This window comes from Phaseolus vulgaris, chromosome 3 (assembly GCF_051622355.1).
Source record: "Phaseolus vulgaris cultivar YP4 chromosome 3, ASM5162235v1, whole genome shotgun sequence".
In the NCBI taxonomy this organism is placed as follows: domain Eukaryota; kingdom Viridiplantae; phylum Streptophyta; class Magnoliopsida; order Fabales; family Fabaceae; genus Phaseolus; species Phaseolus vulgaris.
In genome coordinates, this window is record NC_143500.1 from 44,324,320 (window position 1) to 44,351,736 (window position 27,417).

The following is a 27,417-nucleotide window of genomic DNA, read 5'->3' on the forward strand; positions in this document are numbered from 1 at the left end:
TAATTTTTTCTCAACACCCACTTGAAAACAAATATATATATATATATATATATATATATATATATACTTTAATAACATAATGTTAATATTTTACACAGTACAAAACTAAATGAAATTAATAGGTCATTTTGTCTTAGTAGGAGATAGCAATGACTATTTTTCTTTTATGTATGGATTTTCAGATGAAAATGGGGAAAGATTGTAAAAAAAATCATGGATACAAAAATATAAGTCTTTAAACATATATATATTAGGTCTTTGTTTATTTTTAGAAATGATTATTATAAAATAGTATACATGATAGTTGATATATCTCTAATGAGGCGAATTTTTTAACCACTTGTTTACCTGAATTTTAATAAAAACTCTATCAGTTAACATGTCCATATTTCAAAGTTAATTTCACTACATAATTATTTTATTAATTATATATATTTATTATGTTGGCACTATAACAGTCAAATATTTATTATAGCACACACAGAGCATTCACCACAAGTATAGCTTTACTGTTTTCAAGATCCAGCATCGGAAAACTGTGAATTTTCTGGTAAAGGCAACTCAGGATTTTCTTGATTACTGTGATAATAGACTGGCTCATAATCTATCTTCTTCCATTGGTTCTCACTTCAATATCATATTCCTCTTCATACCACAATCACAATCTCCTCATTTAATTTTTAGGAAATGTGTTATTATTACCAAGTGCCCTTTATTCCCTACTTTGCTTCAGCCTTGCTGTCTCCTATATCATCTTCCTTGCCCATTGCCACTTTCTCTATTAAATCCCGGAAAAAGTTTATGAAGATTTTGAAGATTGGATTTGATTTCTAACTCTCCCTCTCTCACACTTGATCTGAATTTCCGATTTTTTAGTTCAATCTTTTCCGTTTCATGCTAGATACTATTGAATTTCCACCGACTCAAACCTCCAACTTTTAACTTCTCTACCAAACACTTGTCACAAGAGCTCTTTATTGCTACCATTTTTTTAATAGAGGTGAGTGATTTCGAAAGCACTATAAAACATAGACCAGACCAGACCCTGTTCACTCCAAGGTGCTATTTCACAAGGTGTTCCTTCTATTCTGTTTTTTATTTCAGATTTCTAGTGCTTTCTGTTTTGCTGGAAAATGGTTGCTGTTCCATCTCTGTTTTCCTTGAGGCACTTGCTGGTGCTGTCTCTTGCCCTGAATGTAAGTCTTATCCTTAGGGCACTTTATCATGAGAGTGGAGAAGGCAACAAGTGGTGGTTTTGCTTCAAGAAGAAAATGATGGCAGATGCAGAATCATGGTTGGCTATATCTTCTACCCCGTCTCTCCATAATTCTACTCGTGAAAAAGTCATCAACTTGGACCAGTAAGTGCAAGCTAAGCTAGTATTCTTTCTATTTTCTTTCCTTAATTTTGTCAACATGTCTGCATTACGGCTGCCAAGGTAGCTAATTTTAGTGTTGTTTGGGCGAGCAAACAACTTTTCAACATTTTTGCCGCATCATTTCGTTACCCTTTTGAGAATTCCTTTTGTTCTTCCCATAGTAAACATCTTTTCCTTTTGGAGGGAGGGGGAGTTAATTTCCCCGTAACAAAAGCACAGAGAATTAAGGTTAGAGTTATGCCACTGCTTTTTATCTTTTTCTTTTTTTCAGCAGAATCTCCCGCTACACCTAAAGTTTTATGTTGAAAAGTATAAAATATTTCTTATTTTTATACAGCAAAAATATTCCTTATTTTGTGAAAAGTTATTAGATATTTCTTAATAGTACTTTTCAAACAAGGCTTCCATTTTATAAAATGAAAAAAAAGTGTGGGTTTTCGTCTTCTTGTGTGTGGTGCAGTCGGGAAGAGACTATTTGTGTTTCTGTTACTGTTACAGTATTACTTACATTGTGCGTCTGTGCTTGGCTTCCTGCTCTAGTTCCTGGAGAGGACAGAGACAAGTCATGGTCCTGAGAATGGTTTATTATTTTTAAAATATGTCAGTGACATTATGACATATACAAAAATAAATAAAATATCATCTTAAAGAAGCTTCTCCATTAAGTTGCATTTAAGACAGTGCCCCGCTCCAATAGATTTATTCTTTTATTCTATAAATTAATTAATGAGGATGTTTGTATAGTCAGTTTAATCTAAATATGCACAATAAATTCCTCTCATTAAATTTAACCATAAATATATTCTTATTTAGTTCAAACGAATTTATTTTCAAGATATTTATATTTTTTAATGCATTTTATTTTTTAGTTTTTCAAAAATATTAAATGTTTTTTATTTCAAACACAATAATTTTTTAATTTTAAAATGTTAATTTCAAGTCTTCAATTTTATAATAGAAAGAGGGTTGCATAAGCGACAAACATCAGCGGAAATCGAGTCTAATAAAAGTTAATATTGTAAAGTTAAAGTTTATATAAAATATGGACTAAATATTGAGAAAAACTATTAATTTACTTAAAAATTGAGTTTAAATCTAATTTATGTTTACAAAAATTTACTTAGCTGATGCCTTCACGGAGTTCAACAAACCTCGAGATAAATTCTAATAGTTTATTGAAAAGTAAAAGGAAGTTTAACTCATCTCATAAGATTGATATGTAAGTGAATCTTGTTTTACTGTAAATTGGTTTTATTTGTGAATAATCTAACATTTTCAACTTTATTTTTTATCGCAATTTGAGAGTTTTAATCTGAGTAATTTAATTTGAATTAATCACTAAATAAATTAATTTATTTTTATTATAAATTAATCCATGTCATAACCATCCATTTACACTGTACATGTTGGGACCTGATCAGAGCACGCCAATCGGTCGGAAACTTTTGGAAACTTTTTTGAGGGTAATGAAGAGAAATCGATAGGTGTTTAGGATAATTAAAAATGATATTTAGATAATTTTCTGTTAATGAAAAAATAGCGCAAATATTTTATAGTGTTGAGAATTTTATTAGTTAAATAAAATTAAAAAACAAAAACATTTTTTAATCTGAACTTATTAATTTGTTATAAAAAGTTTATTTATTTATGAATTATATTTATCTAGGATGAGTTGCAGGTGATATTAATAAGTTTTTGAGAATTGAAGCAAATTAAATATCTAAGCTAGGAACAGGGTGGTGCATATAGCGTCTTAGCAGCACTAGACACAACACTAGAACACTAGTGCTGTTGTATAGAGTCTAACGTAGCACCATGGGAGGTCCATGTTTTTACTTGACCAAGAATGATAATAATAATAATAATAATTAATGATGATTGTTGTTGTAATGTTTGTGAAGGTAGCAGTGGACCTCAAAGTACTAAAAACCTGCACATCGAAACTAGGGCTTTAAGAGCACAAGGTAGAGCAATGTGGAGTGGCACAATATAGGTGTTGAAGATGAATTGGTATTAGCAAAGAAGTTGGTGGGGGCCATGTGCCTGATGCGCACACAGCAATACGAGGACACCCTTTTGGTGGCCTTTGCTGTGAGCAAAGGACTTATCATATGAATGAAAGTGCGCCTTGGGTTGTGAATTGTGATGAGAGAGATCTTTACAACTTTTGGCCGCCCCAATTGTGAAACACTCAAATGTTGCTGTTTTAACTTTATATGTGTCTTCTTTTTCTTGTTTCTTTTCCCCGTTTCCATATGGGTCGTCTGGATCATCAACTGCTTCCTGGGCCCTCCCTGAATGGAACTCCATGTCTAACGTATTTTGTCTTTCCTCAGCTTAGCATGCCACAGACCATTGATCTGATGTTTATGCAGATCCCATATGCAATCATTTATCTATCTATCTATCTTTAATCTATTATCTATCATCTATCGTTCTATCTAATCCTACTTCATAGACCCTTCCACCCAACATTTTTCTTCTTACCTCATCCATCCATAATCCATGCAGCCATTAACTCCACTCTATCTGTTTCTTCAAGGACTTCATCCATCCCTTCTCCTTTCTTTTCTTACCTGCCCCACTGTGCCTTCACTGTTTCACTGTTTATGCAATCTACCCTGCTCATTTCATATATGCTTTTCTAGGGCAAAGTAAAGATTGTTCTAGGCCATTCATAGCACCACGTTGTTTCAGATTTCAAATATCAGATCATGCCCTACATCTACATGGGTCGGTTATATTATATTACCCACTTTACAAGAACGAAATGACACAGATACACCATGCTACATGTCGATGGAATAAAACAAAAACGCGGTGCAATCATATCTCAACTTTACTTGTAATTATAGAAAATGATGAGCAGAGTATAATGATGGAAAATTTTACTAAATCTTTTAGCACACATATCTGTTTTATGTTTTCATTATTTTAAATATGATTAATGATGATCCGGTTTGGTATCCGGACATTTTGTTTAGCTAGATAGATTCAAAGATGGTAATTAAGTTTAAATGTTGATGATATGTAGTGGTGACCCAACAATGTATGAAAGATTTTGGCGACAAATGGGTGACAAGACCACAATCACAATTCCAGGATGGCAATCCATGAGTTATTTATCTGATGTCTCAAAAATTTGCTGGTTTTTGGAGCCTGAGTTTGCAACGGAAGTAGTGAGGTTGCACAGAGTGGTGGGCAATGCTGTGACAGAAGGTCGCCATATTGTTGTTGGGACAGGTTCCTCTCAGCTAATTCTGGCGGCCCTTTATGCTCTGTCCTCGCCTCATGCTGCTGAACCAATCAGCGTTGTATCTGCCGCGCCCTATTATTCGGTCAGTCATGCATGATCATCCATATTTTCATACAATATAATATTTCTATACTTTAACATTTTTCATCTTCAAGGAATCTAATGTGCTCAATAACTAAACTCATAGCATATAATTAAAAAGGACACATCATTTAATATTTTAAAAGGGTAAACAACTATTTCTCTCTCTTGTTTATATACTTACTATGATCAAGTGTTTGTGAGAATTATTAATAGTGTCACATTGTCGGTAGAAAAGTACATTATATGTTTTTTAAACAAGTGGTTAAATGTTTAATACATATTAAAGATATCAGTTCTTTAAATAGATATTTCGATTTAGAGAGATTAGAATCTCACTTCCGGTGAAGATACTGTGTTCAGAAAACAAGAAAGTATTTGAGAGAATTTAGTATTTCGAAGTTGTTATTTTTAAAGGAAATCTCTCATGTGGCCATTACCGAATCTGCCTCCTCATTTAGTTCTTCTCGTGTTTGTCTTCATCAATGTCTCTCCCTCTCTCTCTCTCTCTCATGGACCTGAACCTGATCACATGAAGACTTGTGGTGAACAGTGCATGTGCTAAACTGAAAAAGAGTAAAATTTAGCTTCCAGACTGTCATATAGTGAATCCAAACTAGACTGCCATTCTTGCAATTTATAAAGTACGTAAAGGAAAAAGGGATCTGGCTAATTAAGTATTTAGAAAATATCATGCTATGCACCCTTCCAAATTTTTTATAAAAAGGTTTATATTGGCAAATTTAGGCTCACTAATTATCTGGGGACATCATAAAGAGTATTGAATACTTCTTTTATTTATTATTAGGGGAGAGGCTATAATATTGATTATGAATATTCAAAATTATTCTTTCTAGTTGTACATGCACTTACAGAATAATAATAATTCTGAACTTTCCTAACTATGTTTTTTCTAAACATTCAATAAAAGTAGTATTAATATTGTAATGTTTTTAACTTCTCAAAGTAGAACAATTGTGAGATAGGAAGATATAACAGAGAAATTTTGTTGCCTTGTTTTTAGTTTGAGCAGTTCATGGTTAAATGTTGAATTGAATTGACGAATTATGTACTTGCAGTCCTACCCATCAATGGCAGATTACCAGAAATCAGGGCTTTACCAATGGGCTGGTGATGCAGAGAATTTTGACAAAGAAGGTCCTTACATTGAGCTGGTTACTTCTCCCAACAACCCTGATGGATATAGAAGGAAATCAATGGTCAACCGAAGCCAGGGACTATTGATTCATGACCTTGCCTATTATTGGCCGCAATACACTCCAATATCCTCGCCATCAGATCATGATCTCACGCTTTTCACTGCCTCAAAATCCACTGGTCATGCAGGAATGCGAATTGGGTAAGTTCATAACAGTAATTGCCCTGCCTCAACTGTTCGTGTGGAGTAATCCTTTTATAAATTAGCACAATCTGGGCATGGTTTCGATTTGGTGGAAATTAGGGTGTCAATTAATGAAAAGTTCACCTTATAACGATGTAGTTTTAAACAACTATTCAATCGTGTGTTCTTACATCATTTAATACTTCTCTTTTAAAACCTTTTGACACGATGACTCGTGAAAATGCTTGAATAACAGTGCAGAATATCTTATCAAAATAAAACTGATATCTAGTGGATCATATAAATGAATTTCTTAGTAGTCTTCTTTTCATAATACTTTGTAGGTGGGCTCTTGTGAAAGATAAAGAGGTAGCAAAGAAAATGACTAAATTCATAGAGCTAAATACAATTGGTGTCTCGAAGGATTCTCAACTCAGAGCAGCCAAGGTTTTAAAGGCAGTGTCTGAGAGCTGCGAACAAGAAAACCACCAAAACGGGGAATCTTTTTTCAAGTACAGCTACAACCTCATGGCACAAAGGTGGAAGCAACTGAGGGAAGTAGTTGATGCCGGTGATATGTTCACATTGCCCCAATTTTCTCCCGCATTCTGCACCTTCTTTGGAAAGGAGACGGAGCCTCAACCAGGTAAATAACCGATTAACAAATTGGATTGAGAAACTTTCTCTCAAACAACATTAGATTTTCTTGAATGGATGGATATGATTTTTTACCCCTTTGTTATATTGTACCTACTTGCAGCTTTCATGTGGTTGAAGTGCGTAGATGTTGAGGATTGCGAGACCTTCCTTCGGGGACACAAAATTTTAACCAGAAGTGGGAGACAGTTTGGGGCTAGCCCAAAATATGTAAGAATTAGCATGTTGGATACAGATGAAACTTTTATAGAGTTAATAGAGAGACTATCAGCTATACAGGAGCTAGAATGAAAATTTATCATATGTGCATAACAAATAAAAGGCGATAGTTCATAATTCGCAACTGCAATTTTGCTGATCCATGCATAACAATGTCTTCTCCTAAACATATATGGTCTTGGGGATCATTCAATATCAAGTGTGGTACACTAGACAAATAAGTTTGCCTTAGATACAAGAGTTGATGAAATTCTTAAAATCGATCTCGAGACGCCAAAATAAATTCAATTTCGCAAAGCATTACATTGATTTTTTGGGTCTAATTGACTCCAGACTGATACTCAATTAACAAATTTATTCCCAGAAGCATACTACAAACCAAACACTTCATTCTTTTTATAACAGGCTTCAGAGATCAGAGTACTTAAACTGGGACTCTCTTTGACACTTAACTCCTTTTCTTATGGCCTTATATAGCTCAACCAAACTCACTCATGGTGATGTTTCGTTATCTTAACCGGCTTTTTCTGTTTTACTACTTTCTGTTTCGTTCCAGATATGACGTGAGGAACCTGTTGGAGATGGGAGATCCCACATTGAATACGAAGTAAAAATCAAATAATACTGTAGAAGTGTGTTGTGATATTGAATTAGACATAAAGTGAGTTGAGAGATTGAGAAGGATGGATCCGAAAGGCACAAGGGCGGCGAGGAGCAGAACATTAGAAGTGGGAGAGTTTCACCCTTGACAGTTTGGGTTTGGTGTAGTGGTGTTGTTGATGGTGGGGTTCTGCCATGGTGGAAAGGGAAGTGAAGGAATGTGGGGTTTGGAAAGAGAGAAAATGAAGTGAGTATAAGGAGGAGGAAGGTGGTGATGAATACTTGAGAGGAGGGTTGCTTGAGGTAGATGACGTTTGATAATGGGAAAGGTGTTATCGTCACAGTGTTTGTGAACAGTGACTGAATATGCACGTTGAAGAAAAAGTGTTCATATTGCTACTTGTTTAGCTTCGTGAATTGAACCATGTCTTACTTATTATAATATCTAACTTTTTATTATCATAAACAATGCATAAACAGACCTAAACAAGATGAAATGGAGCTTTTGATTTGTATTTTGTTTAAATGTCATTGTAATACAGCATAACTTAAGTCTGAATCATTTAGGATGGATTGTAAGGATGCTAATGCGAATTTCACTTTTTTTATCCAAAGTAAGAATTCATCTTTGTTTCTATCTTCATATCTGTTAAAAAAAATCTCATTCTTATATTTATTAAGTAAGGAGTGTACTCATATTCCTCCTTTTACTTTTCCAAATACTAATTAAATTTTTTTTATAAAAACTTAAAATCATAACAAACTCTAAACCTTCGTTGATTCAATATAAAAAATATAATATTTTTTTTTCTAATAACAAATATTAAAAAAATTATAATTACATAAATAACATAATATCGAATAATAATTAAATAAATATTAAATAATTTATAACAAAGGATTCAAATAAAACTTAATACAAATTTTTAAATTACTTAATAAACTACATATATTTTAATAATTTAAAATAAAAGTATTATATACATCCACATCTCTATATCCAATCTAAAAAAATATATTATCCATATATACACTCATCTATTTTATATAAGAATTTCATGTAAAAATTAAAATAAGGTTAAACAATAATGAAGTGACAAATTTATTTGTTATCACTAATTAATTTATGTATGTCGAACGTTTATAGGTATAACCTAAAATTATTGTTTTAAATAAGCAAATTTATATTTTTTTTTATCAAAGCTAATTCATATTAAACAAGCCCTGAATATTTAGCCCTTTCAATATTTAACTGTCTTTTCTTTTTAAGTTAGGATATGTTTGATCTTTTATCATGCAAAGTATTTAACAGCTTTATGTTGGGTTTTAAAAATCGTTTTCAGCATTTAATGACTTTTATAAAAATGTTAATTTAATTGTAAATATCTTTATTCATTATTTTTGAATGTTTGTAATGGAAAAAGGTTAAAAAGTAATTGTCTTTCTCAAAACATTTCTTCTGTATTCAGTGAATAAAATATACAAATACAAATTGTGATATTTATGTAACTACAATAAACAAGTAAATGAAAGTAGTATTTTAAAAGATCTTTGTTTATGAATGTTCCCCACCTACATTGAATGCAGACACACTAGAAGAAGCTTGGCCTGATTCTTTTATGCTAAAGCAAGTGAAAGAGTTAGAGTTCATACATTCTGAATGTTTGTGTTACTCTACAGATAAAAACTGTTGAACACAATGTGTATTCCATCTCATTCATTAATGATTTGATTAGGAAGATTTTGAATATATTTAAATAAAAAGAAATATGAATTCTTTGATGTCTTAAAGAAATTTCAGTACTTCGATTGAATCCTCTCTTATTTTTTGCCAATAAAATTGCATGTTAAGTGATTTAATTATATGCTTTCGTGAAAAATTCAAGTAAAATAAAATTATTGAGAGACATATATGTTATTGATCTAGAAAGACATCTAGCAAAGATATAAAAATAAGGTTTCACTTTTTAAAGAACAAGTTAATAATGATAAGTTGAAGATTTGGATGTTGTAGAATTGAAATTTAATTTGCAATCATACTTATTAAGACTTTACAATTGGAGACATTTAGATCTGAGAAAGTCCATTAAAATTGTTTATACAAATGAAACTTTAAATTAAAAAATCTTCGAAATAATACTAAAAGTTTAAAAATTTGTTGCCAAACTATATATAAGGAAGATCAATCATGTTGTAAGGAAGATCAATCATGTTGTTTTTACCTAATATAAACATTCTATGAAATATACATTCTTTAATTCTTTATGTGATTATGTATACTCACTTGGATTCATCTATTGGTAATTTGTTATCTTATTTTTTTTTTATAATTTTTTTATGTTAGATATCTGTGTACAATTTGATATCTTAGTTACTTACAATCATCTATTATTACAAGAAAAAAAAATATTATTAAAAAAAAGAGTCTAAAACTCATGTTATCTTAATTAACTAGTTAAGTAATTTGGTGTGTTTTAACAAAATGTTATTTTTTATATTATTAATTAGATTATTTTCTTAAATATTTTAATATTATATTTGTATAAGTTAAAAGAAAATAAATGAATTTTAAAAATTGTCATTATTTTCGGTCTTTTCAGTCTTAAGATTTCATTATTCTTTCAACAGGATGAAAAAAAAAGGTAAACTCATACATGACAATTTCTTCCATTAGTGCTCATGCAAGAATTTGAGTAAAATACTAAAAAAGAAACTGGGCAGATCTCTCCGCAATTTTATTTTATATTAAATTTTTTAAATTTAAATAATGAAATTTTATTTCTTTTTCTTTTTTGTCCAATATCCTTTTTTTAAATTCACGTGTATAAAAACAGTGCAAAGAGAAAACCATTTTCTTTAAATAAATGAAGAAATGAAGAGAGTATGGGCCCAACATTTGAAGAAGAATGTCGAAAATTTGGATCCACCTAATTCTCTATTTATTCGTATCAGCCCATCTACTAAATTAAAGCTCATAATTTTGAACCCGTATTGTCAAATCACGTTTTCTCGATGGCACCATATCACAGCACCCAATTTCAACGGAAAAGACGAAATTGCTCTTAATATATTATTTTTTTTATTGCGGATTTTAATATTTAAAACGGGATTTTATTTTTTTTTCCAGATTTTTATATCCGGAACATCAAAAGCTCTTCCGCATATAATTTTTCTTGAATGTATTATTTTCTATTTTGGATTTTTATTTTCAAAATAAAAATTATTTTAAAATTTTAAAATTATGTTGGGTGTAGGTTGAAATACGTCGAGTGTAGGAAGAATTTGCCTTTCTGAATTAGGCGCAAACCGAATGGACCACATTACAGTAACATGGTGGCACCCTCTCTTTTAAAAGGTAAAATATATTTTGAACTATTTCCAAAATAGAATCATTTCACATCTCCTTCTATTAATACAACAATAATAATATTTATTTATTTATTTAAGCTTATTATTATTATTATTATTATCATATTAATGAAAAATATTGAGTGGTTGATTTTAATATATAAGGACTTCTTTTAAAATAAAATTATAAAATACCTAAATACCCATTTCATCCTTATTCTTTTATATACCACCACCCTTTTACCATTACACCTCCCCTATGTCCTCTTCTTCACAGCTTGTCCCACTTAGGATTAACAAAAATAGCTCAACATGTCTTATTTTGATCCATTATAAAAAATAAAACTGTAAAAAACACACACAAAAAACATACAATTTTTTTAAAATGATATCAAAGACATTTTCTTGCTTATAAATACTATTTTCTTCCTTTATTGGAAAACAACAACAGAAGAGCAGAAAAGGAAAACAAAGTACCGAAGACCGGTTATAATATTTGTATGCCCTGACAAAACAATAATAAAGATTATTGTATATACAGATTTTAGTTTTAGTATGTAAACATTATTTTTAAAATATCAAACAAATATTTTTTCAATTTTTAAAATAATAAATAATGACACAACTTTTAATTTTAATACATCAAAAGTAATTCTTTTTTAACAAAGAAGGCAACTTTTTTAAATATTAAAGATAATACTTTTTTAGACTTCTCCCATGGACCAATATTAAAATAGACCGACCTTGCAAGTGCGACACTAAAATAGGTTGGTTTCAATTTAGAAAGAAAACGAAAATAATTTGAAAAATATCATTGTAACTTGTATGATTACAACACACACAAAATTATTCCATCTCATTTTTATTTAAAGATATTTATTTCATTCTATAAATATACTATTTTCTTTCTTCCCCTGTTTTCTATTCTTACCACTTCTACCAAAACTACTTAGCAATTAATTATGTTAATTTTCACTTTTTTTTTTGCACTTTATGTATCTTTCATTCATAAACCAAACAAAACATCGTAAGCCCTTTCCTCCTTCATGGGCACAATACATGTATTCCCTATTCATTTATAGCAAAAATAGTTCCCTTAAATAGTTCAGCCGTTTTAAAAGAAAAATAATTACATAACATATATATGTTTCTGTCAAGTTAAACTTTCAAATTTCATTAATAATCATATACATTTAAAATTAAATTTGAATAATTGATCTAACTTTAGGGTAAAAATATCACAAATGCAATAGAATAGAAACTATTCATAGCATTAGAATTATTCTATGTCCTTATATAAAGTTCTCTTTTGTCTCTAAATTAAAATTCTTATATTTGCATGACTCTCCAAGTTCTTATCTGTGTTGGGGAAAGTCTTTATCTTCCACAAGTTTTCAAACAATAGTACATTCTCACCCTATATCTCATTCCTTAAAACACTATATGTTGTTTTAACCATATATCCCACCAGATCTTTTTCATCTCACCTACCATTACTCCAACCTCCTACTTGCCTAACATTATCATCTTTGTTTATGGGTAAAAAGAAAAGTCTTGAAAATTTAACCTTTAATTCTTCCTCTTCCACCCACTTATCATCCCAGAACCTTACACTCATCATATTCCCTAACCTCCATGTGACATTACCTTCAAAGTCATGGCCTTGTTACTCCAACTTCCAAATTTTCTTCAAATCCCTCCATCAATGAAAAATCTTACTTTTTATATAGAGAGAAAATCCCTACTTTTTATACGTTGGTTCTTCAATTTCCTCCACCTTGTATGAATGTAAATATCATCTTTATTATTGCCAAACATTTTTAAAACATCAACATATTTATCTAGTGGTAGAATTTGATCACTATCACTACTTAAGAACCAAAGGCCAATAGGAAAACAAGGTGTAAGTCCTTCTACTTTCGCAAACTCGTTAACACATCACGTGCATTCCAAAATAATCAAGATTCACATTTCTTATCTTACTATTATATATGAATTTCCTTAAAGTATATCAAAATGTTTACATATAGAAAGTAAGGACCACTGCACTATATGACTCATTCATTGTGTTGACTATATTAGACAACAAAAGAAAGGGCTAGTGTAATCATTAAACATGCATTTCGAGATTAAAGTGGCTTATGTCCACAAAAGTTCATTTAAGTTATATTTCTATATGGTCTCACTTCACCAAATAACAATAAAATGGTTCTTTAACTATATATATTGGTGTAATTAACACAAAAATTATACTTGAAAACAGTCTAAAAAACGAAATATCAACTCAAACATGTACAATAAATATTAACCTACGATGATGTTTTATCTTTTAAAGTCGATTTCATAGTTACAAATCTTTGAGTTTTAACGAACTGTTGCCTTTACGAAAAGCCAATTACTCTTACTCTTTATACTTCAAACTCGATCCTTTCCTTCTCGACTTCATTTGTACACATTTCAGATCCTACGCTTTCGTGCACGTTTCAGATCCTACGCTTTCTAGGCATTCCTTAGTTTCAATATATATGTATGCAAGTTAGATTTTAATGCATGAGTTTCTGTAAGTTTATTCAAAGATTTAGGGTGCATTTCGTTTTCATTGTAACTTTGTTTAACAAAATTTTCCCACACTTTTCAGGATAAAGAAGTAAAATAAATAATAGTACGATGAATTGACATTATGTGTTCAGCTGAAAAATAAAGTCGGACTTAGAAAATATGTTAGACGCAGGTTGGACTTGACTGTTTATAGAGAGGGCAAATAAAGGTGGGGAAAGCCATCTCAATCAAGGGCTTTTTACTTGGAAGTTAGAGATTTTTATTATAAACAAACTCTGAAGGTAGAGAGATTAATGAAGCCGCATATATCATTGAGATATTTGAAATGGATTGGCAGGGGGTGAAGAACTTGACAATGACAAATGATGGCCAAATGAAGTGAAGTAAAAATGAGTGGTGATAAGTTATTATCAAGACTGAGAGTGAGGAGCTTATGAATGATGACCAATTTCATTAGCAGTTTGAGTTATGCTTTTCAGAGTTGGAATATTTTTGGTACACACAATTGAAATGGACACATCATATGTGCACGTATACTTGTCTCAACGACTGCCTGTAAATACTATTGGGGTGACAATAGACTTGTTTGTCTCTCTTGACCATAATGTGACGAATGACGAAAGTACATTAGTACATGTTTGGGTCTGTGGAGTGTATGTAGAGAGAGAGAGAGTAAGGGAGAGAGAGAGCTTGGAAATTAAACCACATAACGCGAAAGATACAAGTCCCTGGACCCATTGTGGGCTTTTATTAGGTGCACGAGGACATAAAGAATTTGTTGTGGGGGCTTAAATAGGGATAGGACCCCCCCACATGCTTGTCCTTTCTAATAACTTCACCCTGCCAATTTCACCTGCTCTTTGCTTCTTTTCCACGTCTTAGTGCAGAGTGAAGAAGATTGATGGGTTTGATGGATTCTGAAATTATAACTATTGCATTCATTCAGAGAAACAACAAGTTCAGAAAGCCATACTCACTTTTTCTCTGAGCCACAACAGTGTATATATCACACCCCTAATTTCCTTTGGTTATTTATTCGCCACAAATTATTTAGTTTTGTTAGTTCCAACGCCAACATCTCCAATGCTATAATCTAATCTTATTTATACCCATTAAAAGGGACTTGACGATGTAAGGGAGATATTCTGAGGAAAAGTTGATCAGGGATTAGATTTGGTTCACCAAAAATTCCAAGAAAGAAAAGGTTGAGGCCTTTGGTGATCTCGAGGAGGAGGAAAGCGGGGTCATGGTGACTCTCACAGTCATGTTATCATATATAAAGTGAGAAAGAGAAGGTTATGAATTGGAGGTCTTCATATGGACGTGACTCTCTCGCTGAGAACGCCCTCGTGTCCCTCATACCCATTCATATTCTTTGGGGGGGGGGGGGGGGGGGGAGGGGTATGAGGCTTCTGACTTTTCTTGATTTTAATGAGTGTAACAGTGTCTGTGTGCTGAGAGAGGGAGTAATAAAGTGACTGACAAAACTGAAGGGAGAAACAGAAGATGTTTTCAGCATTTAGCTCAGTACTTACACTGAGTCTGCAAAGACATGAATATTATTCATAATTTAGATAGAGAGATGAATAATACAAGGATTGTCTCAATTTTCATGATTTGAAATTCAAGTTTTATTCTTTCTTTTTTCTTATCTTTTTAAAAAAATATACAATTAGGCTTTCTTTTTAGCTTGATGATTTATAATTACACGTATATGAGAGAATATGGATGTGCGCTTGCTTTATTTTGGTAAGAAAAATGTTTTGTTTCACCGTTGCTTTTCTTCAGGGAAATGAATTGATCGTGGAAAAAACCCTAACCCTACCCCTGTCATTTCCTCGGATTAAGATTTTTTTAAAATGCTGCAACTTCTGGGGTTCTGATCTCACCAGGATCGGATCAGAATTTTACCTGCCAAATTGCAAACTAACATTTGCCTAGATAAAAACAATCCAATGAAGAAGATGTATAAAGGCTATTAAAGTTTACCAATTCCATTCAATGGAGCTACATACACAACATTTTGATATCTGTACAGTTATCATCTATAATGATTTATATAAGTTGGAATGCATGCAAATTATTGTCAATGTAGTGCAGTCTATGAGAGAGAAGGAGACGGGGTCATTCATACTGTTTCACAGAATTGTCTGGAGGTGGAGGTGGTGTTGGTGGTTGATAGCAACAGTTTCGTAGGGCAAGCCTGCAGGGTACACTTCGAAGGGATATAGATGAAAGAGAGAGAAAGAAAAGCTGAAAACCCTAAGGATGAATGAACTACTACTATTACTTTATGTATGGGATCCAACAAGGACAGCGACTGTGGCTCACTATTTCAGATATTTTATGATTAAAGAAAAGTGGAGATGGAGCTAAGCCTCAGTCTCACGGGAAGACAATGTTTTAGACCGAGATATTCATCATCTAACCTTTTTTTCAGTACATGATGAAAACTACAATTCAAACTAGTTTAGATTACAGCAGAGACACAAGTTCAGAAAAACACTGCTCGTTTTTCCTGTTAGTTGAGTTCATCAAACGCCATACCCAATGCCCAATGTATATCTCAACAAAATTTTACAAGATATGACGGGCTAGCAACAAGATGCGTTGGATGATTATGATCAGGAGCATACTTTTACATGAAAACTACATACAACACTACATCATAGCTGCACTGAAGCTTAATATCTTGTCTTTGTGTCTTTGACTGTGACATTTAATTAATTCGATTCCCTCAGTGTCATTGACTTGAATATGGCAAGGAAAAATATTTTTATTATGAGAACTAGGCTGGTGAAGTAAAGTCACAACGGATAGTTAAAGAAAGGAAAACAATATTCCGATTAGTGAGTAGAATTAACTATATAAACTGGGGTAAGTAGTATTTATAGAGTAAAAAAAAAACTAATTAAAAAGGTGGTCCACAAATAAGAAGAAATTAAAGTGAGAAAACAGGCTGGAATGTATAGAGTTATTAGGCTTTAGAACCTACTAATGTTAATGCTTATTCTTAATCATAAATAATGACCGAGAAAGATGTCAATTCCGCTTCACATTGCACATGCCTAGAGTTGCAACAATACCCAATTAGAGGTCTAGTAGGCACATACATTAGTATGCATGTTCTACCAACTTATTTAGGCTCTAAGAAAAGAGTACCTAAGTCCCTGGATATAAGTTTTAAACAATACACGGTCATCATCTAGGAAAGAAAAGGCAAGAAAGAAAATTAAGAGACACGATAGAGCTTGAGTCACCTAGCTAGAAGAGTCCAACTAAGGCTACATAGCCAAGAGTCCATAATAGACACATATAATATCACCACGCCATCTGAATATTGCAGGTCACGCCTCAAAAAGTATAAACCCTAGAAGGGTTAATACTGCAATCATAATTCACAAATGACCTCCTCCCCCTCCTCCCTCACTGATGTCCTCCGAAGAGGTATCAGTCCAAGGAACTGCATAAGGGAAGGAATAAGCAGCAGTAGCAGATTGCCGATAAAACCCAGTTTCGTTACCAAATCTTGCAGTAAACTGCCTTTGGGGTATGTGTTGAAATGAAGCAAGTCCTGGTGGCACAGAAAGAGATGCTGGAGGGATGTCAGTGTAAGAGTAGCGTAGCAGATCAGCGTTTGCAGCATCAAGCTCCTTTTGGAGCCTTTGAACTTGTCTTTGCAGGAAAGAGATGGCTCCTACGCAGCCATAAACTGGGTCCCTCACGCGTGCCTCTGCTTCATATGCGAGTGAGTTCACTGCATCCTCCCTCTGCTGAGGGAGGAGTTCGTTGAGGAGTTTGGTCACATTGCTTGCACCAAATATTTTGTGGACGTTTGCAAATTTTTGAGGCTCTTCGGGTGGGAAGTAAGGCGCAAAGATGCATCCTGGCATGCATTTCCTCCTCAAGAATTTGCAGGCAGCACATGGAGAATTGTAAGAGCTGGATGATGCCATTTGCCTGCACTAGAAAGATTGGCATGAAACCAATTAACAAACTTCATATCCATGTCAAGTTCTTCAGTAAGCAGTTTTAGATTCAAACTTCCTATCAAAGACGAAGTAAATGAATGATCCGAAAACTGGATCTGATGCAAGTTCGGTTGCACCTTCCACTTATTCTTATAGCCTTGCTATATTCCACTACTTTTAAATTTGTTCTCGGACTTTTATAATCATGGTTGCAGAATACATTTTTCTAAGTACTTAAAATTGGAATAGTACAAGTCCTATCATAGACCCTTAAGTCTTCTATAAATCTCCCCCAGACAAACAACCCTTAACTTCCCCTCTTCCTTTACATACAAACATACATGCAACGAGATTATATATGCTGACTGGCATAAATTCAAAGATTCGTTGTAACTTTCAATTATAATATTAATATGATTATCTTTATCCTTTCTTGTTTCCTTTTCTGAAAAAGATGTGTTTTCCTTCTTTCCTCTTTTTCTTTTCTTTTTCTGTTCATGACCAAAAAAACAGTAAAGAACTATTGGTTTTAAGCCTGTTATCTGTAAAATCTTGATCTGAATTTCTCCTGAAGTTTATGGTATGTTTTCCACTTCTGCTTCATTTCCTTATCTCAGGAAACATTATAGTTAATGTTCAAACACTGGCGGAGAAAAGAACACTTTATCTGTATAAATCTTTCTTCTGCTGAAGAATTAACTCACTGCATGACAACGTAGTCAGTCATAATTTCCTTCTGAAAATAATAAATAAGTTAAGCCAGCGAGGGATCTGGCTTCTGCAAGAAACCATGATTATTATTTCATGACTACAAAGAAAACAAAACATAAAAATAGAAAAGCCCTAGAAAAGCATCGTTTTTGTTCTATCAACCGTTAATTTACTTGAAAGAAACAAAAACAGAGAAAGAACTATATATGCATAAAGAAAAAGAGCAGAGAAGAAAGCAACACACAAACATGATTTTACCTGTTTTTGATGTAGGTTTCTTTGGTAATAGATGAACTAAAAGGGAAGTACCTTTTTTCCCTTGTTGGAGGTCCTTCGGAAGCTGTTCTCTTTTTTCCTCCCGAGACAAAGTAGCCTAAGCCAACGAGAGGTATAAGCCTCAGATTTGTTAAAGGATGGAGCACTCCTAAAGAGGAAACCCTAATTAAAGAGAGGAACAAGAGGAGAGCGACAAACAGATATAAGTGAGAGAGAAAGAGAGAGAGAGAGAGTGAGCGATGAAAAGCTGATAATTAAGTGGTAAAAGGTGATAGTAGAGGGGGGAAGGCAAACAGCATTGAGTGGATGGAGAAGGAATGGATGCAAAAGACAAAGGTAATAAATGGAGGTAGACTAGAAAGAATAACTATGACCTTGTATCCAATAATAATATCTATCAGGAATGTGGGTGGGGATGTCTTACATTCTCCATTCTACTCCAACTCATGCACTCAGACACATTTATATTTTAGGGAAAACATCAAACCACATTTTTCCACACATAGGGATTTTGAAAACAAAAACAAGGGTTAAGAAATTATTACAGCATGAAAGAGTAAAATACATGGCAGTGGTGTGACATAAGATCAAATTGATAATAATAATAATTAACCCCTTGACCAACAAATTTTCAAGCCTGTCGGAAATACTTAGTGGCTTGCTTTACCATCTTGCTGTATAAGGACACAAAGGGTAACAACAATGCGTGTGTGTACGATCATTTTCACACAGGAGCAGAGATGGTTGGACTTTTGTGTTTCAATAGATCATAATCCTCCCTATACTCTAAACCATGATGATGCGGTTGTTATTATATTTGCAAAAATCAGTATGGTATACATGGTGATATTTTGAGTACACTGCACCCAACTGCCCTCAGTATTTAATTAGACATTGACAGAAGTAGCTTATTTTGGCAGATTACAACAGTATCTGGGAAGATTGACCGAGGATAAAATTTCAGAAGAAAAGCTTTGTCTATATATGTGTTATGGTAAAGTTTGACAATAAAACATTGGATAGAAAGAAACAAGCAATCAGGGGTTGTTTTGTTCTCCAAACCTTAAACAAGCTGACCATAAAGTTGAAATTAAGACAACTCTATTAATTAAGGAAGTGTTTGGATGAATTAATATATCATACTCGCAGCCAATAAATACGTGGTTCAGTAATAGTCCTTAGGAGTGAATAGGGAAAGTGGAATTAAATTTGATATTCAAGTACGTAGTTACGGAACCTGGTTTACGTTGATGGTGGAATATTGAAAGAAAGTGATGGTGGAGAGAAGGCAGAAAATCTCTTCCCATATCAGAGTGATGAATCATTTCGTATATAGGTTAATCAATGCTGCCGGAGTTGAATCTCTAGGTCAAATTGCATTGACTGCGGCTACCCGTTTCACCCTCCTGTCCTACTAATAGATGTAACGTTTACCGTCGCTCACCATTTCGTATACATCGAATCAAATTATTATGCATAAAGTTTCATTTACACTCCTTACAGTAAAAAATCATTTTAGATTTCTTTTCTATTTAAATACAACACCCCTATAATATATATATAAATAAATTAAGTTGGATGTCTCATATCTAGCTCAAAAAGAAGAAAAAAAACGTGTATTTTTCTGTTAATTTTAATAATTTTAGTAATTGTCTATACTTATTGTGTAATGAAATTTGTTAGCCTGATCTCTCTTAATTTTGTTAGAATAATTCTTTTAGAAAGTTATAACCATATGATTATAAAATACACTTAATTTGTTGACAGTAAATGACTATTTTAGTAACTTACCATAATTACAATTATAGTAAAATGCACCCAGAATGTTACCTACTACTGATGTATATTTTCTTTCTAAAACACAAGTAATAGTAAATATTATGACTATATCTTGTATTGCTTTTGATAATTTTTACGAAAATTAAACCATAACAAGGAAAACATGATTTTTTTTATATTTTAAACATTTCATTGATTAAATTAACATTTGATATAAAAAGTAATAGTATTTTACGCTGACAGAGACCATGATTATCTGACAAATGTCTTTCTATATTTGGTTAAGGCTGCGCATGAAGTAAACAGTATAATAATGTATGTTAAATTTAAAATAAGATTAATAGATATTATTCAATGCATGAAAACAAAATTATACTTTTGAAGCGTCTCTTTAACAATTATAAAGTAATTCAAACAATTGTAAACTACCCAATTAGAAGTAAGCATCTATAAATTTGATCTACGATTAATAATAAAAATTAAATAATGCTAAACAACTTCAACAAGCTAAAAATAACAACAATCATGCTAAACAAACTTCAACTATCTATCTCTTATATATTTATTTTTAAAAATATACGTAATCCAGCACATTTGCAATCCTCGTTTATTTATTCAATTAGAACGTTAATATTGCTATCTCCTTCCTAACGATATGCATTATCTCCTCTCTAAGTTCATTAATATCTTTCTAAATAGCATTTGCTTTATTTTCTCCTTAAATAGGTCTTTGGAAAAACAAATTTTATCAAACACACCAAATTTACAAGTAATTTTTTTTATCAATAAAAATAAAATAAAATAAAATAAAATAAATTATTTTTTGAATGTTCCACTTATATACAAAATTCAAAGTATATATACTCACTGGAAATTTCAGAAAGATTCGTATACCACCAAACATAAAATGAAACATTCGACACAGGACTAAAAAACCAATGATAAAAACATAGATTAATTAATTAAATTGTCACAAAAAAAAACTTTATCCTAAAATTCAAACATATACTTAACTTACATGAAATACGGACCTCTTGAAATAGGTATTAGCAGTCCTAGTAAAATAATAATGGTTTCCACAATAATAAAAATGTTGTTGAACTCTAATAAATTTTGTAAATTTACTTTTAATCTTAATATTATTTTATTAGTCTTTTATAAAAATTATTTCTACTTTGATACTTATTGGTCTTTTATGTAATGAGTTATTTATTAAATAACTACGTCTACAATGGAATGGAATTTATACGTGTATTTTTTTTTTTAATTTAACTAAGTTTGTGATTCCAATAAGTTAGTGGATTTTGGTTTTTCTTCTCCATAAGAAAACTTTTGTTTTTATCTCATAATATCCTTTAAGAGATGTATTTCCCGTTACTATATCAGCAACTAGGTTTAACTTACATATTTTTTTTTTAATTATTTCATTTTAAAGAAAAAATTAAATTAATGTGATGCAAGCAAAACTTATCTTATTTATTTTCATTTTCTGTATTTGACGGTGATATCCATATATAGAGTAAAAAGGTGTGAAAAAAAAAGTACAACAATATGTGTTTACGGTCTATCCCCTATACTTTTTTGTCTAAATGATTTTTGCTTTATTATTAGCGGTGACTATGGTGAAAAAATATCAACAAATATTTTTTTTAAATAATTTTTTTTATGTTAGATATTATTATTCAACTTGACATCTCAGTTATGTTGATACCTCAAATAACAATAGTTATTTGTCATCACATAAACAAGATATTATTAAAAAGAGAAGAGAAAAAAAGATACAAAAATATGTGAGAACTAGACAAAAATCTACATGTTAACAAAAACGATATATAAGTAGACTATATATATTGATAAAGAATTCTAAAAACACACTAGATGGTAGTCTATTATACTAATGAAAAGATAAGTATAAACCTGATTTTTCCATAATAATTAAGACAAATATTCCATTTATATCCACAAATCCTTTCATATTCGTAATTTATTTTTTTACTTTTTATAGTTTAAATAAATTTATTAAAAATATATATAAAAAATTTGAAATAGAATAATAAAAAATAAATTTTATCTTTTTTTCTTAAAAAATATATGATAAAATATAAATTTTACAAATTAATCATTTTAGAAGAACCTTCAATTTTATGAATTTAAAAAAAATATATAAATATATAAAACTAAATAATAAATAATTCTTAAAAGTTAATATTTTTATTAATAATTTAACTTTATTCATTTAATTTAATTTTAAATATTAAAATAAAAACTTATTAATATTTATTAATTAGTAGAGAGTATCTAGAAGTTGGATATGATGATACTGTACCAATTTAACAAGCAAATAGTTAAATATTTATAATTATTATTTACATATATCTACTAAAAATATTAATTTATTGTTCATTATAAATTCTATCCACAAATATTCGTGTATAGGGATTTTTTTATCATCCCCTAAATTTCTACACATTTGTTTCACTACTTAAAAATTTCCATTATTAAATGACATACGGAAAAACACCAGTAAAAATTTTATAAGGCCAAAATGAAAAAATAAACATATTGTCAAAATAAAATATTTGTATAAGTCTTACCCAGTCAATAACCTCATTATTTAATAATCAACTCATTACTTAATATAATTAAAAGAAAATTTGAAAATCTATTAGGGATTAAAATCTTTTTAATTCTTAAATTAAAATAAATATTACAATAATAGGAATAGATTTATTTTTTAAAATTTTGTCAAATAACTAGTGTGCAATGCATAAAAAGTGTGGAATATGGATGAGAAGTTAAAGTTTAAATTTACTAAATCTCCTTCTTCATGCAATTAATCATATATAAAGTTATATTAGTAATAATTAAAGTTGTAATGCCAATTCTTTAAGAATTTTATTGATGAAAGATTTAAAGATGTGTAAGTAAAATTAACTTATCCTTATCCTTGGTATTAATTTCAATGAGGTGTTATCCACATATTTTAATTTTAAAGTATTTTTTAATTTCAAATCAAAATAGAATGAGTAAAAGATAAGCCGTATCATATAAACATTATTTGTAGAAAAGGACAATATAACCAAATAAAATCTTTTTTTTAAAACTAGAAAGTTACATAATTTTAAGTCTAGTTACATCTAATCCCAATAATAAATTATTAGCTACTGATAATCATCATATAGAAGCAAATTAATGAGTTATATATATAAAATCTTGTTGGATTCATATAAGAGAAATTATAGAATCTTGAAACAAAACTTCTCACTTAAACAAAAAGCATTGGACCTTAGCTAAGTGAGCCATGCTATTTATTTATTTTTACTAGTTTTTTTTTTCACTTAAGTAAACATTTAATTCTTCTTTTCAATTTTTTTTTCTATCTCTCTTAAATGCATCCTATATAGGGAAAAGCAATTTTTTTTTATTTTTTTCACATAGCTAAGTTGAATAATTCACAACATATATTAAAATGCTCAATTTATTTAAATTATTAAATAAATACTTTAGAAACTCTAATAATATTTTTTATATTTAAATTTAAAAAATATTATATATATATTCAATAATCATTATTATTATTATTATTATTAATATAATTATAAATAATACATCATTGTCTCTTACCAAGCTACCGATTCTGCCACGTCCATACAGGTCGAATGACACATCTAAACCAGTTCAAATCAAGGTCAATAAAGTTAAATTACCATTAAAAACTAGGTAATACGCCCCTAAGTATGATCCATTAATCTGACTCAATAAGGTAAACGCATTAAAATAATATAAATAACGCATATTCCAAGAACAGGTACGTCATTATCACGGTATACCTCCGAATGTCGAATACCTCTTTTGCTAACTTGAGCGTCAGAGTGTCTTCTGCAGGTACCTCCTATTCGGCATTCACCTGAAATAGGGTGACCGAGATCTGAAGGAATAACATCAAGGCGAGAAGATCCACAGTGAAGCTCTAGTAATCTGTCCAAAAGAAGAAAGGAGACAAAGTCATTCAATAGTTCACTAAGTCTCATCTCTCTAGTAGAAATATAAAAAAATAAATATCATAAAGAATAAAAAGTATAATTAGAAAAACAATATATTACATGTTCATAAAAATCTTTTATACAGGACATACCACACTTGTAAACTTCAATTTGACATACCCACACTTCTAAACTACAGCTTTTTTTTTATTACATATAGTTAGTATGCAATATGCAAGTTAATCATATAAGAAATTATTATAATAAAATATATGGTTTAGAAATTGTACGATTATAACATACGTACTCTTAAATAAATGCGATCATAGTTTTGTAGTAGACTTAGTATCTAACAGAGTATATTACATGCCAACATAAAATTCCCTTGAGTCGGGCAATGAACTGCGTGAAAACCAGAGATGTTTGGATAAAAAAATGGCATTAACACAACCTACACAACTTCTAATTAAGCATCGTTCAAGTAGACTTTCCCTTTTTCATATGTCCTACCACGCCACTTTCCTATGCCTCCCACTGCCTAATTTTAAAGCCCCATAAACAAAAACTTTCACTTTTTTAAGACAATACTTTCATTATTATATGGAAAAACTCAATCTATTATACTTCTGTTCTAATTATTTAATCTGCTATGACGATAGGTATATTTGCTGCGACATGAGATGCTACAAGAATCATTTTGTGGGCTACATTTAAAGGAGCAAACCTGTGTTGGTAAGGATGTCTTTTTGGATGACGGTTAATATACATGTTTTGGTTATGCTATTCTTTAATAGGTTTGAACATTCATAAAATATCTCAGATTTATTTATTTTTTTAGATAAAAAAAATTAAAGGTATTAAACAACTGTTTATTATTCAAATATTGCTTTCAGTTTTAATTTTAAACTAATTTTGTTATTTCCCTAAGGATACAGCAATAACTTAAGCATCATTAGGTGAAAAAAACAACAAATAAATTCATTATATATTAGTGAAGCATGACTCCTTTAATATAGAACTCTACTACTAGTACTATTCATTGCTCCTACGAGCATTCCGAAACCTTATTTTTCTTTTGCTTGAGAAACCACTGTGACCAAACCTTGTTGTTGCCTTGGTGATTTCCCCTGCACCAAATTTGAAGTCTCCTTTCTTCATTCACGTGAAGCCTCCTCCTCATCTATCCAGGTTACTAACTTTAGCTTTAGAATATGTTATTGTTCTATTTATTTTTTTAATAAACTTAAAACTGATTAGGTTAAATTATTATTAGAATTAAAATTAGAATTTTAGGAACTATCCATTAAAATTATTTTTTGTTAAATTAGTATTATAATTAATACTACATAATAAAGATTAGAATTTTAATTAATTCAATATCCCAATTTTAATAAATTAAGTTAATACTAATTTAACATTTACATTAAGATTAGGATTCACTTGATGGTATATACAAAAAGAATGATGATTTTACCAAAAAAATAAAGTTGTTTGAAATGGAGTAGAGAAAGTGATTGGAAATGGAGTTGAAGGAGTGATTGAAAATGAATGTTATTTTATTTTATATGTGAGAACGGAGGAGTGAGAGTGAGAGTGAGAGTATTTTTTTTTTTTTCTGTTATTGCCTTAAAATAAGGAAGTAAGAGAAAAATGATAAGTTAGTTTGTATATAAAAACGGTTACATAACATTAATTTAAAAAATTAAAAAATAATTTTATTTTTTAAATAATTCATATAAAATGACTGAATACTTCATTGTACTAATAAGATAAGATATATTAAATAAGAATAGAATGTTAAAAAATTATGTAAACCAACAAATAGTTACAAAGAAGTAGGTATAGATAATCTCTTAAGTGTTTTATCACATAAATATGAGATTATGAAATTTCTAAACATTATAAGTTTATGTTAAAATTTATATTATATGTCGTTTTTACATCATAGTCATAATCGATGTAAAAGAGGCTTCTAAATATGTCGTTTTTACATCAGAGTCATAATCGATGTAAAAGAGACTTCTAAGTATGTGTAATTATTATTTTTTTTATAATTTTAGCCTATTGTATCTCTAGTAGTCAATCTAAAATCATAAAATTAACTTATATTAAAATAATAAAAATAATTGATATTAAAAGTTTTTACAGTGGTAATATTCTTAATACAAACTCTTTTGTTTTTTTACCGTGTATTTTACCCATCACTCCTATAATTAGTAAAAAAAAATATAAATTATTTCAAATTATTTTTTCATTTTTAATAATTTATTCAAAGTAAGAATATCACTTCATTTTGTATTTTTCAACCATTTTAACCGATAATAAAAAACGTGTACTATGATAAATAATGTTACTTACGTTTCACTTATTGATATATACTTTATTTTCTAAGTTATTTTATCTAAGAAAACTTTATATTATAGTTTAAATGGTTCATTATGAATATAAAATGTAATTTTTTCAATTTGAATATTTATTGTATATTTTATTTATAAAAAATTGTTTTTATTATTATATAGCACTAAGAAATACATACGCCATATCTATATGTCTGATTCTTTATTATTTAATCTCATAATTATATAGATAATTTTTATTTTATGTAATTTTGTTTATTATATGAAAATAAAATAATTTAATATATTATTTATTATATATTGTAATAAAAATATCAATTATATAGAATCAAACATGAATAGTTACTTGTTTTTTTAATTTGGATGGGAACCTTTTTTCACTTTCTAATTTTAATTTGTTATTTATTTTTTATATTACGGTCGTTCATTGTAATTTTTGTATTATAAATTAATTTAAAAAGGATAAAAAAAAATATAAATATGTATTAAATGAGAAAATCACAATATATTTTATTTCATAGAGACAAACTAAATTCTACTTAATTTTAAGTCAATAATTACGTATTTACTAACATAATTACACTTGACTAAAAGAGAAAAAAACTTGTAGGAAATGATCGAGTCCAGATTCTCGATCACAATTTAGGGGTGACATATAGTTCATTTTACTGTTAACACGATAAAATAGATCAAACTAATGGGCTAGAAGTTCTACCTAATCCATAGGTGGGAGGACGGACAGGTTACAATTTTTTTTAAATTTCACATATTTTTTTATTTCACAACATTAATTTAAGTTTAATTAAAAAGAACTTAAAAGTCATTTGCTTATTCCCTAAAAATAAAAGAAGAGTTAAATTTATCTATAAATCATTCATTCCTTACAACTACTACTTTATT

The 27,417-nt window shown here is 30.1% G+C and overlaps 2 protein-coding genes across 8 annotated transcripts; one reads left to right on the top strand and one right to left on the bottom strand.

The window, feature by feature from the left end:
* Positions 1–480: 480 nt before the first annotated feature.
* Positions 481–7,151, top strand: LOC137807902 (tryptophan aminotransferase-related protein 2). Of its 4 annotated transcripts, none has more exons than XM_068608747.2 (6): positions 481–1,000; positions 1,105–1,360; positions 4,413–4,716; positions 5,795–6,075; positions 6,402–6,703; positions 6,818–7,151. In XM_068608747.2, exons 2-6 carry the CDS (start codon positions 1,134–1,136, stop codon positions 7,003–7,005), a joined length of 1,302 nt encoding a protein of 433 aa, XP_068464848.1. In that variant the 5' UTR covers positions 481–1,000; positions 1,105–1,133; the 3' UTR covers positions 7,006–7,151. The 4 variants fall into 4 exon arrangements, with proteins under 4 accessions (XP_068464848.1, XP_068464850.1, XP_068464849.1 ...); XM_068608749.2 differs by having other exon boundaries at positions 735–1,074; positions 1,214–1,360; XM_068608748.2 differs by lacking the exons at positions 481–1,000; positions 1,105–1,360 and adding an exon at positions 3,359–3,695.
* Positions 7,152–16,478: 9,327 nt separating this feature from the next.
* Positions 16,479–18,781, bottom strand: LOC137807903 (protein LATERAL ORGAN BOUNDARIES). 4 transcript variants are annotated; one of them, XM_090299576.1, is made up of 2 exons: positions 18,381–18,781; positions 16,479–17,405 (listed from the first exon to the last, which is right to left on the bottom strand). In XM_090299576.1, the coding sequence occupies exon 2, from the start codon at positions 17,394–17,396 to the stop codon at positions 16,839–16,841; it is 558 nt and encodes a 185-aa protein (XP_090155702.1). In that variant the 5' UTR covers positions 17,397–17,405; positions 18,381–18,781; the 3' UTR covers positions 16,479–16,838. The 4 variants fall into 4 exon arrangements, with proteins under 4 accessions (XP_090155702.1, XP_068464855.1, XP_068464853.1 ...); XM_068608754.2 differs by having other exon boundaries at positions 16,479–17,400; positions 18,381–18,780; XM_068608752.2 differs by having other exon boundaries at positions 18,432–18,779.
* Between the last annotated feature and the right edge of the window lie 8,636 nt (positions 18,782–27,417).

Bases quoted from the DNA above. Each gene is read 5' to 3' on its own strand.
- LOC137807902 (XM_068608747.2), top strand. From the start codon at position 1,134: ATGGTTGCTGTTCCATCTCTGTTTTCCTTGAGGCACTTGCTGGTGCTG. The intron at 1,361-4,412 runs GTAAGTGCAAGC...GATGATATGTAG, and splicing joins AAAGTCATCAACTTGGACCA to TGGTGACCCAACAATGTATG. The intron at 6,704-6,817 runs GTAAATAACCGA...ACCTACTTGCAG, and splicing joins GGAGACGGAGCCTCAACCAG to CTTTCATGTGGTTGAAGTGC.
- LOC137807903 (XM_090299576.1), bottom strand. From the start codon at position 17,396: ATGGCATCATCCAGCTCTTACAATTCTCCATGTGCTGCCTGCAAATTC.